At 53.9% G+C, this 12528-nt stretch overlaps 1 protein-coding gene across 2 annotated transcripts in view; it reads right to left on the bottom strand.

Annotated features, from left to right (window-relative positions):
- Window positions 1-897: 897 nt before the first annotated feature.
- The window catches only part of RASSF4 (Ras association domain family member 4), a 33549-nt gene continuing 21918 nt past the window's right edge, over window positions 898-12528 (bottom strand). For both annotated transcript variants that reach the window (XM_059900077.1, XM_059900078.1), the window contains exons 4-11: window positions 11864-11994; window positions 10378-10469; window positions 9509-9666; window positions 5847-5948; window positions 5524-5575; window positions 4780-4901; window positions 3823-3920; window positions 898-2423 (exon numbers count right to left, since the gene is read on the bottom strand). In XM_059900077.1, the coding sequence (XP_059756060.1) occupies window positions 2363-2423; window positions 3823-3920; window positions 4780-4901; window positions 5524-5575; window positions 5847-5948; window positions 9509-9666; window positions 10378-10469; window positions 11864-11994 (816 nt within the window). In that variant the 3' untranslated portion in view covers window positions 898-2362. The remainder of the gene's footprint in view (window positions 2424-3822; window positions 3921-4779; window positions 4902-5523; window positions 5576-5846; window positions 5949-9508; window positions 9667-10377; window positions 10470-11863; window positions 11995-12528) is intronic.

The following is a 12528-nucleotide window of genomic DNA, read 5'->3' as shown; positions in this document are numbered from 1 at the left end:
CAGAAGTTAGTTTTGGTAATTCTATTTCACAAGTGACACGTATCAAGACAGGCCTTAAATGAAGTAACATTGTAACAACTGAAAGAAAACAAAACAAAACAAAAAACCCCAAAAGCAAAACTGGGGATGTTTACAGAGGGTTTCTTCATCTGACGGCTTCCCATGTGCCAAGCCTTGTCTGCTCCAGGGCTGGCAGGCCTCTTCAGGCTAGAATGTCACACACACTCTCTTAGGCAAGTCGGGCTCAGCCTTGGGCCTCCTTCCAGGGACCTTCACCATCTCTCTGCCCTGCCGGTCCCCTGACCATCCAGGGTGTGTGGCCTGCTTCTCCCAGGTCTTGTCTGAGACCCCTGAACACAGGGCACAGCATGGCTCTGTCTTTGTCCTTCTAGGGCTGAGCACAGGTCTGGCACAAGGCGGTCCCTCAATTACTGCTGAACAATGGACAACAGTTGTCCTTGACCTGAGCTTATAAATAGGGTCTGGGAGCTATTTCACTGTTTTACTGAGGAGCCCTGTTTGAGTCGTTCTCTGCCCTCCCCTAGACCCCGTCACTGTGCCCCGCCCCCAGCCCTGCAAGATCCCGAGGTCCTTCTGATGCTGGGACTCTGCGATTCGGGGTGACCCTTTTGCATGTTGTCCAGGCTGTCCACAGACCCCCACCAATGACTCCTCTGTGCCCTGCAGCTGCCTCTGTCCTCAGGCCCCACACCAGGCCCAAGAATGTGCCCGGAAAGGAAGGAGTCATGCCAGTGTCATGAGCCGTGGGCTGTGGCTCAGCTTTGGCTCTTCTGCCAAACTTGGCCACGCGTACTGTGGGACAGGAGTGTCAGAGGTTAGAGCAGAGGGTCAGGGTGGACACACACAAGCAAAAAAAAGAAGCTTGGACCTAACTCCTTCAGTTCAATACAGCACACCTTTATTGAGTACCCAGGAAACTGTGCTGCCAAAGGCAAGCAGAGACAGCAGAAACTACAGCGGACCTCCCCTGGGCATCTCTGCGCCTGCCTCTGTGCAGATGGCGCCAGGCTGGGGCAATCCTGTTGTGAAGTTCACCCTGAACAGTGGGTTCTATTGGCACGGCTGCTCCCAGGCTCTGTTCTTTATGGGAGCTGCACAAGGCACCGAGGGAATCTCCCTAATATTGAATTTCTATATTTGGGAGACTTTATAGTTTTTCCCTTTAAATCCACTATCCATGGGCCCCAGTGGGAGAATGTGGTCTCCAGTTTGCTCTGTTTTGGACAAACACCTCACATGACCAATGTAAACTGTTACATAATTTTTGCAAATGCCTTCTTGTTCATTCCAGAAGTTTTCCATCAGCTGACAAACCCAAATTGTTCTGTATCTGGCCCCAGGGAATTCAAAGCCCTTTCTCCTCAAACAGACATTTTTCCCTTGGTGGCCCTTTGATGGGAAGTATTGAGAGGGGAGGAATGTACACCCAGAGAGGGCAGGAGGCACACAGGTGTCCGAGGAGAGCAGCAACGGGGCAGAGCGCGGCCTTCCCAAGCCACTGCCAGCAGTCCCTGGACAGCTCCCGGACTCGCACGCACCCTGGCAGCGTCCTTTCAATGCCACGCGGGTCACCTCCTCAATGTGATCAAATTGACATGTTTCTTGCAGCGAGCTCCTTATAAGAATCCCTTCAGGTCTTGCTGAGGAAGCTCAGAGTGAGTGCTGCAGAGAGAAGGTGGGCTGCTGGTGGTCTTACTCCCAGTCTGACCTCTGCTGCCGGGGCACGGGGCTATGTGAGGCTCATGGAGTGACATCAGAGGCTTGAGGGCCAGGGACGCCATGGTGAAGTGCTGGCTGGGAGCATCGCACATCCCATACCCGCTGGCAGCCCTTGCTTTACCCAGCGGAGTTTCTGAGCGGCAGCATGAGACAAGGGCAGCCGGGGGTCTAGTGGTTCACGTGTTTGACGAGGATAAGGGCTTGTGGTTCTGGGCTGGACACTGGGAGAGCAGACGGAGCCCACGCCCTGGAAACAAGGTCATATTCTGCTCTCCTGAGCAGGAGAGGTGTGGCGTGAACAGGACTGGCCATGCTGTCCAGCTACATAAGTGGCCCACGTCACAGCTTCAGGGCTGCTCACGGCCCAGGCCAGTCTCACACGCAGACCCCACCCAGCAAGTTCCTGGCTCCTCAGGCTTAGGTCTGGGCACTGTGAGTGCTCAGCTTGGAGCCAAGAGCCAGGGACGTGGGATTCATGCTACCTGGGCAGGTGGACAGGTGGAAACACGGGTGCCGGATTCCTCAGCCAGTGTGACCAATCTGTGTGACAATCAGGGCCCGGCCGCCAGTGCTCAGAGTGCGCTGGCTGCTGGGGGCTTCGGAGGAGGCAGGTGCTGGTGGGCTACTTGGCCTCCACCAGCTGCTCCAGGCGCTGTAGCATCGTCAGACGCAGGGCTTGGAACCTGGAGGGAGACACAGCCAAGAGGACTCACTGATACTGGAGGGGACAGGGAGGCGGGGAGCAAGGGAGCACATAGATGCTGGGCCCGGAGACCCACGGCTCCTGACCGGCTGATTAGTGGCCACTATCTCTCCTCTGTCAGGAGAGGGAAAAGCCAGGCCCACATCCCACAAGACCACTGGCTTCGAGGAGTAGTCAAACAGGGCTGCAGACCCTGTCAAGCTTCAAAGCAGAATGATCTTTCTATTCCAAAGATTCTCCAGTACAGGATATGGGGATATATGTATATGTATAGCTGATTCACTTTGTTATAAAGCAGAAACTAACACACCACTGTAAAGCAATTATACTCCAATAAAGATGTTAAAAAAAAAAAAAAAAAAAAGATTCTCCAGTACAGACAGGAGTGTGCTGGAGTATACAGGGCGGCAAAGTAGGGATCAGGAAGCCTGCGTTCAAGCCCCGGCTCTGCAGTCACGTGATGCTGCCTCCTTCCTTATCTCAGGCCACTGTTTCCTCTCTGTACATTGAACAGGCTGACCAGGTGACCCTCAAGTCCCTTCTAGCCACGGTGACACTGCTGACTGCATGTAGACTGTTTCCTCTGATCGAGGTCTCTGCTGACTGCCTGAATGGGCCCTGACTGCACACATAGAAGCCTTTCTAAGAATCACTCAGCCAGATGCCAGAATCGGAACCAGTCCCCTGACCGCGGGCCCTCACAGCAGCCTCTCTCCTTCCCTTCCTAAGAGGGACTCTGGGACTGAGCTTCCCCTGCAGAGGGAGAGACAGATCACTGGGATGTGCAACCTGGCTGACCTCACACAGCCGGGCCCTGATGTAGCTTCCCCAGGGGCCAGCAGGTAACACCTGCTCACCTTTCCATTGAACTGGTCCCCTGCACCTGCAAACATCAGCTGGTGCAGGCAGTTCCAATAACTGCTGCTTTGGGGCAGGCCTAGAATTCCGGCTAGCGTGAAGGGCCCAGACGAGGCTGAAGGTGCACAAGGAGGCCCCCTCTCGGTTGCTCCTCCAGAGCAATGTCACCAGCAGAACACACAACCCTGGTCCAGGGCCCACCCGTGCTCCTGCCTGACTCTCCTGGGCACTTTTCAGCAGCTTGTGCCTGTCCTGTGCTGGTGAGATTGCCAAGGCTAGATGAGTGGTCTGGGCTGCATCCCCCTATTTTGGCAGGCTGTCACCCCAGCTTGGTGTCACTGTCGAGCAAGGGGCCAGAGGGCGGTGCTGGCGAGCCAGGGTTAGCAGGTGTCCCCGAGCTGCGTGAGGACACCTGGCGCACCTGGAGGACAGAGGTCTCCCAGCCCCGGGCCTGCGTGCTCGGCCCTGCAGACTTGCCCTGACGTTCAGTACCCACGACTGGCTCTTTAAGTGCTGCTTACTTCATGGTCAGTTTGATTATTTCTCTTTCCTCCTCTTCTTTTAATTTTTCAACAAAACTGTCCAGCACCGGCATTTCAAACTTAATGTACTGAGCGACCTAGAAAATCCAAGAACATTTTAACGTGTTTTAAATTAGAAGCCAAAAGTGTGTTTTCTTTTCCTCGTGGCTTCCATAGCGGCCGATTCAGCAAGGTCTTAAATCCAAGGAAGAGGCTGTCCTGTTTTCCTCCCACCCCCAACACTGCTCTGTGTGTACCAGGATGGGAGGATGTAGCCCATTCTTACCTCAAAGGCAACTATGATCCCTGGGAGGAAAGATTAAGCTGAATTTTAGGAAGAGCATTCAATAGTGAGTGGAGTCACACTGGGTGTTCTCTGGGGGTGGGGTGGAGACGGTGGGAATGCCATTGTTTTTAACAATGGAGTGAAACTACACTCGTCTGTGAATGGCTCAAGGGATACAGGGTCACTGGGCCTTCTCCTTGGGGTCCACACCCTATAGGCCTTTTCTGGGCAGGGAGTTTGGAAATGTGCCCATTGCCCAGCCAGGACTCAGGCTGTCCTGAGACACAGACCTCCATAGGGTCCCTTCCATAAGCCCTAGTTAGGCCCTAGTTAAGGAGCCCTTGTTGTGGGTCTTTAATGCAATGACAACAAAACACGCTCCAATGAAGGAAAAGATTTTATCTGTCTGAGGGGGAAAGGCCAGGCCATGGTTTTCTAAGACCCAACTTCTTATCTCCCCTGAGCCAGCTGACGCATCTGGCGGTGGCTGACAGGAAGAAGAAGGGCTGAAAGCAATCCTGTACCGGCCCTCCAGAACGGCGTGGGGCCCTGGAAGCATCGCCCAAGAGGGCTCTGCCCAAGGTCACCTTAAGAGCCCTTGGGAGTCCGCCATGCTGTCCCCCAGCCCCTAACTCAGGAGCAGGCATCCCCGAGCCTCAGCCCTCACTCACATCGTGGGGGACTTCCTCGCCCAAGTCAGCTTCCATCAGGAATATCCTGGCGATCTTCTCACAGGGCCCGTGCAGGATTCTGGAAATCAGCGGGTACTCAGAGTCTTTTAATTTTGTCCTCTCTGAAAAAGAAGGTGGTGGACAAAATTCATGGCATCTCTGCGTCTCTTTGTTCCAGGATAGGAACGTAATGGAAGACAGATGTCCAGGGGGCCTGGCAACACTGCCAGGTGTTGTGTGATGGACATTGCCCTGATGATGTGTGATCATGTCCTTTGGTGAAGGCCCAGCTCAGAGAGGGACAGTGGCTGAAGGAGCGGGGGATGGGGAAGTGGACTTGGGGAGGCCAGGCCTGCTCAGTTATCAGACCTGGGCTGTGCAGCACTGGACATAGGGCCATGCAGTACAAGTTCTGCAACAGCAGTTCTCAGTGGGCGAGGGGCTTCTGATCCATCTTGAAGACACAGATGCGCATTCCTCCCCGCTCCCTGCTGAACCTACTGGAGAGAGCGGCTTACCATGTGGTTTTGGTGGGATTCTGAAAGGGATGACAGTGTGCCTGGATTTGGGCCCGGGAGGGGTGCTCGTGGTGGGGGCATAGCATGTCCCAAGGCCAGGAGGGCACCTGCCCCGTGCCCGCTGCACAAGCCAGCCCAGCCCTCGGAGAAGGAGCACAGCTGGTGAGCTTGCCAAATGGACAGGGACTTTTGTTTTTATGATCGGGAAGCAAAGGCAGACACTTACCCCCAGACTCGTGAACGATGTAGAGTGCAAACTCACTGGGACCATTTTCCACCTGCACAGGTAGTAACAGGAAGTCAGACCACAGCTCTTCCAGACAGGAGAGACAGAAAGGGACCCCTGGTGGTAACCACATCCTCAGTGCCACACACACAAATCCCCAGGCACCCTCCCCTCTCTCTGCTTAAATTCCCAGAGATGCCAGCTCAGCTGAGGAAACCTGGGTCATCCTTCTAGCCAGGAGCCATGGCTTTCCCCAGCCCCCTCCCGCAACGAGACAGCAAACCACCAGCAACTGGGGCAGGGCCGTCTGTGGGCAGACTTACTCGGAACTTGTTCAGCAGCAGGGTGAGCACCTGCAGGGTGGTCATGGTGCTGTTGACTCTCACGTTGGTCATGGACCCATAGGCGGGAGTAAACACGGAGGTCTGTACGGGAAGGGGGAGGCAGTTCAGGGCAAGTCCAGAGGGGACACGGGGCTGACATCACGCAGGGTCTGGGCATACTGTCGGCCAGATGGTGCTGAGCAGGCTTCAGCAGCAGGCAAACCTGGGCTTCAGGAACACCTGCGTCTATCCATCTACAAAGATCCACACACAAGCTGTGCCCACATCTGGGCACGCGCAGGGAAGCTGTAACAACCCACATCTTACAGAGGCCTCTAAGAAAGATGCCTACAAAGCTTTAAGGTTCAGCTCTCTGGATTCCAGGAACCAGGGCCGTAGAAGTAACTCACAAGGGGTTGGGGGAACCAGTCTCTCCTTCACTCTTTCTGTCGATCAAATCACTAAGTGTCTGCTCATCCTAAGGCTGAACGTTCTCAAATCTGTCCACTCCTCTCCATTCTCCCAGCGGTGCCTGAGGTGAGGCCCTCTGTTCATACTGCATCAGCTTCTCAACTCTCCCCTTCCAGTCTCCGCCCTTCCAATCCATTACCCACACTGTTGGCCAGCGGAACAACCTTTCAGAAATTCTGCAACTCAAAGTGTGTTCTGGACCAGCTGTGTCAGCATACAGTCTCAGGCCCCCCCAGTCCAGACTCCTGGATCAAAATCTGCATTTGAGGAAAATGTCCCGTGATGCTATCTGTAGGGTACACTTTGAGAAGTACTGTCTTACAGCATGTCCCACAGCCTAGACAGTGCCATCCGTGGCTCCTCTCATGTTATGCACATGTGATACATGGTTCCCTCCCAAGTACCCTGTGCTCTAGCCACATGGCTTCTGCACAGTTATGGGGGCCCGTGACATTCTCATAGGTATCTTGCCTTTGTTTATGAGACACCATCCATGAAAGTCAACCAGGGCATTGCCTGAGGCTATTAAGTCCTCAATGATCACTAGCTAGGTAGTAAACCTGCTAAACACTTTATATATAATCTTTGATTTAATTCTCACAACAGCCCTTAGAAGTACCTGTCACTAGTCCCCTTTTCTTAGGAAAGACATGGAAGCTTGGACAGGTTAAGTGGCTTGTCAGCATCACCCATCTAGAAAGGGCAGAGCTGCCCCAAACCCCATGCTTCACCACTGTGCCACAGGGGCCTCCCTGCGTGTCCGACTTCCGTGTGGGTAACCTCCTCCTTGCTTTCCAAATTCCAATTCACACATTCCTCCTGTATGGCCCTAGCTCTGCTTTTCCCAGTAGGGTCTCGGGGTGTGTGAGGGACTTGTTCAGTGTCCGCAGCTGGTCCCCGAGTACCAGAGCCAGACTCAGACTTGGACCTGCCTTCTGCACAGCTGAAATGTAGAATGCCTCTGGGTGATACAGAAAGCCAGCCTAGGTTTTCAGTTTCTAAGAAATATGGAATACAGAAGTCAGGCTATTTCTAGGAGAAGAAAGGTCATGTCAATAAGACATTGTTAGTGTTTCTTCTGCCTGAAGTCTTTTCTCAAGAAGATACCAACCAACTCCAAGTAGGAACGAGGGTACCGTGGCTGTTTTCCCATCTCTAACCACAATGGTTTTCCCTTCACAGAACACATTTGAATCTAACAGGCCAGGGCAAAGCAGTGAAAACAAGTACTAAGTTTTACCCAGTCTGGAAATCAAGCCAACATTACTGTGAATAAGAACACTTTTGGAAAATAATTGAGTGAAGCAATAGTGCACAGTTCTAAGAAATAAAACCTGGAATAACAACCCCAGGAAGTTAATTCTAGGAATTTTTTTTTTTTTTTAATTGTTGCCTGTGACTCAAGTACTTTGTTGCCTGATTTCTAGGGACAGATTCTGAATGCACGTAGGGCAGGGCGAAAAAGAGGGAGCCCCTTACTCATCCAGGAGATGTGAATCAACTGTCCAACATGCCTAAGACACTAGTTCCTGTCCTGGAAGGTACTCAATTTGCCTGGAAGAATGGGTCTACATTTCGGCACAGGTAAATCTGTGACTGGGGGAAAATCTGCCCTTACTGGGGCCTGAATGGGTAGTGTATCGAGTGTTGGGCTGGCTGGCTAAGAAGCCCTTCTTGGCAGGATGGCTCCAATGGACATGAAAGGCTGTGATGAAAGCCCGCACTGTTCATTTGTTCATTTCAAAGGCTACAGAGTGCTCAGACATCTCCGTGTCCCTGTGACATTTGCAATGACTAACGTAAGATTTAATGTGCCCAACACACCTCTTAGAGATGACTCCCTTAGAGTAGAGGTGAATGTACTGAAGATAAACCCCGCTATTTGGTACCTCGAGTCATGGAGCAAAAAGCTCCTTTTTAGGAATGTAGAACTAGAAAGAGCCTAAACCCATACAAATAGTCTTTCTAAATTTTTGAGTAATCCCTTAAAATAGCATATCAATATATATTCAAATATTAGCAAATGGTACTTGACACTTTAAGGACAAAACCTCTTTGGAACAAGATTTAAAGAATACCCAAGTCAGATGGTGGGTTCTTTGGCTAATCTAGACATTCTTAATCTCTGTTTAACTTCAGCCCTGCCTCCCCCTCCCTCTCTCAGGAAACTACTCTCAAATAGTCGTGGGTTTTCCTGGATTTAGTAAAGATAACCTATTGTCCCTCATTAACACTCACTGCAAACCTAGCAGGGAGTGGAGGGAGGTCCTGATGGTGAAGCAGGGTCCTTTCAGCCTGCCTTGCTGAATTCTTCATCCCAAAGTGCAGGGCACCCCAAGAGTGGCTTGAATGGCTCCCAGCAGACCTCACCTGGGGGACTGTTCTTCAGATCTGACCCTGAGACCTCCCTTTGCCCAGGCTCCCCTCCCCCTCCCATGAGTCATCACCTATCAAGAAGGCAGCTGCTTAACCTAAAAACCTTGGCTTCCAATTTCCCAGTGCTGCAGGATGTGGCTGTGTTACCAGGACACTCCCCATCTAGGGCCTCACCCAAACTGCCACTCGTGCCATTTATAGTAACAATCAACTTCTCCTTTTACAGTTTGGTTTGTTTACGGAATGATGTCATCTGGGGAAGGAGCTCTTTTTCCTGAGGTCAGTACAATACATACTTGGACAAAAGGCTAAGTGCTGGGAATCAGGAGCAGTGTGGGTTCTCTGGGACACAGACACACGTGCTCCTGGGCACACCTCAACCTAGGTGCCTTAATCTACCAAGTGAAAATGACAGTAGGGGACATGACGTTCCCATATCAACTGAGCTTGGGTGGAAACCTCATAGAAAATTGCCTTATTAAAAGTGAATTTGGCATCACTTTCCAAATATCCATGCAACTTTTGAGAATGAATTGACAGTGAGTGTGTGATGGAAAAAATACAGGCTTTGGGGCCATGAAGTGGAGTGATATTTTGATGTGGCTTTGGGCAAGATAGTTCTCCTCCTGAGCCCGTTTCTCCATCAGGACAGGGGCATGACCACATCTGCACACAGGGCCATGGTGAAGGTGAATTCTGGCATGACCACCACGGAGGCCGGCCTACAGAAGGCCCAGTGGTTACACCCGTGCTTGGGGCTGTTCCCTGTGGCCTCAGCCTCAGGGCCCGGGAGAGAGGCCAGGCTGGGACATCACCTTGTGGTTGTAAAAGTGCCCGTTGATAGAGAACCGATGTCGCCGGATCCTCTGGGCCTCACCGGGGGCGCGGCACCCGGGCCGCCTCTGGATCACACAGGCTGCATCGCTCTTGGTCCTCATAAGCTGTGGGGTCTCCTCGTCCTCCTCCATGGGCTCTGTGGTGAGAAGTGGATGAGGGGGTCAGGCTGGGGTGAGGGCGGTGGTGACAGAACCGCTCCCGTGGTGGTCCCGAGTGTGGAGCGTGGCTCCCTGTTGCACTGGGCTACAGCAGACGGCGATGTGACCACTGTCCCTGTGACGGAGGCTGGGGTCCAGCCTGGGTGATGCCCACTTTACAGACGGGAAAGGTGACCCCCAGACAGGATAACCTGTGTCACCGTGCCGCATGGCCATAAGCCTCTGGGCCTCCGTCTCCAGGGATCCAGAGCAGGACTTTGACAGCCCCAGCCCTGTCCTCTGGGACAAGCCCTTCACTGAGTGCAAGGGGAGGGCGCAGAGAGGACAGACACACAGGTACGGATCCCGGCGTGTGGGGAAGAGGTCCCAGATGCCTGCAAGGCCAGGGGGGAGCCGCACCCTCTGCTGGTGTTCTCTCCTTTCTATAAGGGTGCACGTTGCAGGGACTCAAGCAAACTACATCACCTCTGCAAGCCTCTGATTCCTTTTCCCTAGGTGAGGAGTCGATAAGAAAGCCTCTCCCGGGTTGAGGAGGGATCTAGCAGGGGCTGCTCCTGAAGGGTAACAAGCCATTCTTTGCTACTCCACAAAGCTGATATTCAGAGACGGTGGTCATGAGCTAACCCCTCCCTTCCTTCCCACCCCAGATGAGCAGGACAGGGTCCTGGGCAGCTCGAGGCCCCACTGACCTGAGCTGTCTCTGGAACTCTCCTCCCTGGGTCCGGCCTGAGCACTTGGTTCCTGGGCAGTGACTCTGCCATCCTGAAGAGGTGGCTCCTTTCTGAAAAGAGACAATCGTGGTGCTCAGAGGGCTGCAGGCAGAGAAAAGTAGCTCAGGTCAAAGAGAAGAGGCTGGCTGCCTTTGTGGACAGGACACAGGCAAGAATCAGGGCAGGCAGAGCTGAGGCCAGGATTTCATGTTAAGTCAACGTAAGAGATTAAAAGAAAAGCAAAGGATCGCCCCAGTGTCTGCTGGAAGGAGACGGAGTCTGTCCTGAAGACCCGGTGTCCTGTGCTGGGCGCCGTTGCCTGGACACAGGGACATACACAGTGCCCAGGCGCTGCTGGGTGCCGGGCTGAGGCAGCTGGCATCTGCGGCCACGTGCCGAGGGGGCTCTCTGGGCTGCCCTCAGGCCTGCGGGGGTCGGGCAGCAGCAACCTCGAGGGGGCCAACCTCCAGGCCTCTGAGCAGCGTGGTCTCCAAGCCAGGGCAGCTGGTGCTGGGCTGGAGAAGGAATGGGCGTGATGGGAAGTAGCCACACGGTGAGCAGGAGCCTGCAAGGAGCAGACAGAGCGTCCCGCCCAATGCTGAGAGGCCTCTGAGGGCCCTTGTCCGAGACTGCTCGTGGGACCACTTCTACCCTCCTCTCTAAGGAGCCCATCCAAACTCGAAGCTCTAAGTCTGTGCAGCTCAAAATTTGCTATGAGTGACCAGGGATACCTGGGGACGCCCCAGGGGCATCAGTGTGTTAAGGGCTCTCAGAGAAGCAACTTTAAATTTCTGAAGGGGAAAATGTTTTGAATTTCTGACTCTTAGAAGGATTTATTACATGCAGAAGCAAGCAAAACGCAGCAGCAAACTGCCTGTCTACGGGGCGGGGTGGGAAGAGGCAAACGTCCATTAAAACGATAAGGCAGGTAGAAAACCATTTCATCCTGATCAAAACATTCTTCTGATATTTAAATAACTCTGATATTAAATTCTGATAAATTTATAAAAATAAATTCTGATATTGAAATAAAAGCAGAGCAGTAGGAGGCTACAATTGTGTGCGTTTTTAACATAGAACAGGAGATGCTGAGATGCTTAGCTTGCAGAGGGTGTCGGAAGCCCCCCACCTAGAGCCCTCTCTCTCTTACAGGCAAGGAAAGTTTGAGAAGTACAGCCAGAGGTGAGGGGAGCCTGGAACGTTCTCCAAGAGGGAGGTGACTTGGTTGTCATGGAGAAGGACCATCTGGGGGTGAGGCTGCAGGTTGGCAGGTGAGGTCATGGGCTGAGGCCGTCACGGGGTGACAGGGATGAGTTTGGGTTATCCTGCCATGCTCCTGCCCCAAATGGGAATGGGGCTAGGCTGAGATCAACTTCCCCCGCCCCCGACACCCCAAACGATACTTTTGGGTTGAACAGGTGTCACGGAGACCACCTGGCCCAGCCCCACCCGGCCTGGTACTCACGGGCATCCTGGTGCCCAGGAGGCAGAGGAGAGGTGCATGCGCTCCCTGTCATCCTGTATCTGGAGCCGGATGGGCCGCCTCAGTCCCCAGGAGATGTTGAGGAGCCCCTCGATGATCAGAGCCCCTTCTTCCTGTGGGGATCCACACGGGTCAGCCTCTTCCCCCAGAGCAGCCGCACTCAGGGGTCACTGCCCACCCTCCCCACCCCCGCTCAGGACTCAGCCCCTGCCCACGGGACTCACCGTGCACTCAGGCCTCCCCAGACACGCCCTCTCCTCCCTGGCGTCCTGTCCTCCTTTGGGGGAAGGCCCACGAACTTCTATGTGCTCCAAGGCACGCGGCCCAGGGCCGAGAGGAAGCCTGAGGCGTGCCCTTCCACCGCCCGGGTGCAGGGTCTGGGACAGGGCGGCTGAGTCAGGTGTCCCACAGGAACGCGGCCGCTGTCTGGCAGGCACGTCCACAGAGCGGCAAGGAAACACGTTCCAGGGAAGCGCGGCTGTGCAGACACCAGTGCAACACAGGGCACCTCTCCACCCACTGCTGCACCTGGGCAGGGGACCCACGGTCAGCTGGCCCTCCTGGGCATGTGCCGAGGGCACTGGATCCCATGCCCACGAGAGCAGAGGTGGACTAGGACAGTCCCCACACTGTTCCCATTAGTGGCC

Source organism: Balaenoptera ricei, chromosome 16 (genome assembly GCF_028023285.1).
Source record: "Balaenoptera ricei isolate mBalRic1 chromosome 16, mBalRic1.hap2, whole genome shotgun sequence".
NCBI lineage: Eukaryota > Metazoa > Chordata > Mammalia > Artiodactyla > Balaenopteridae > Balaenoptera > Balaenoptera ricei.
This window is presented reverse-complemented; position numbering and strand designations above follow the sequence as displayed.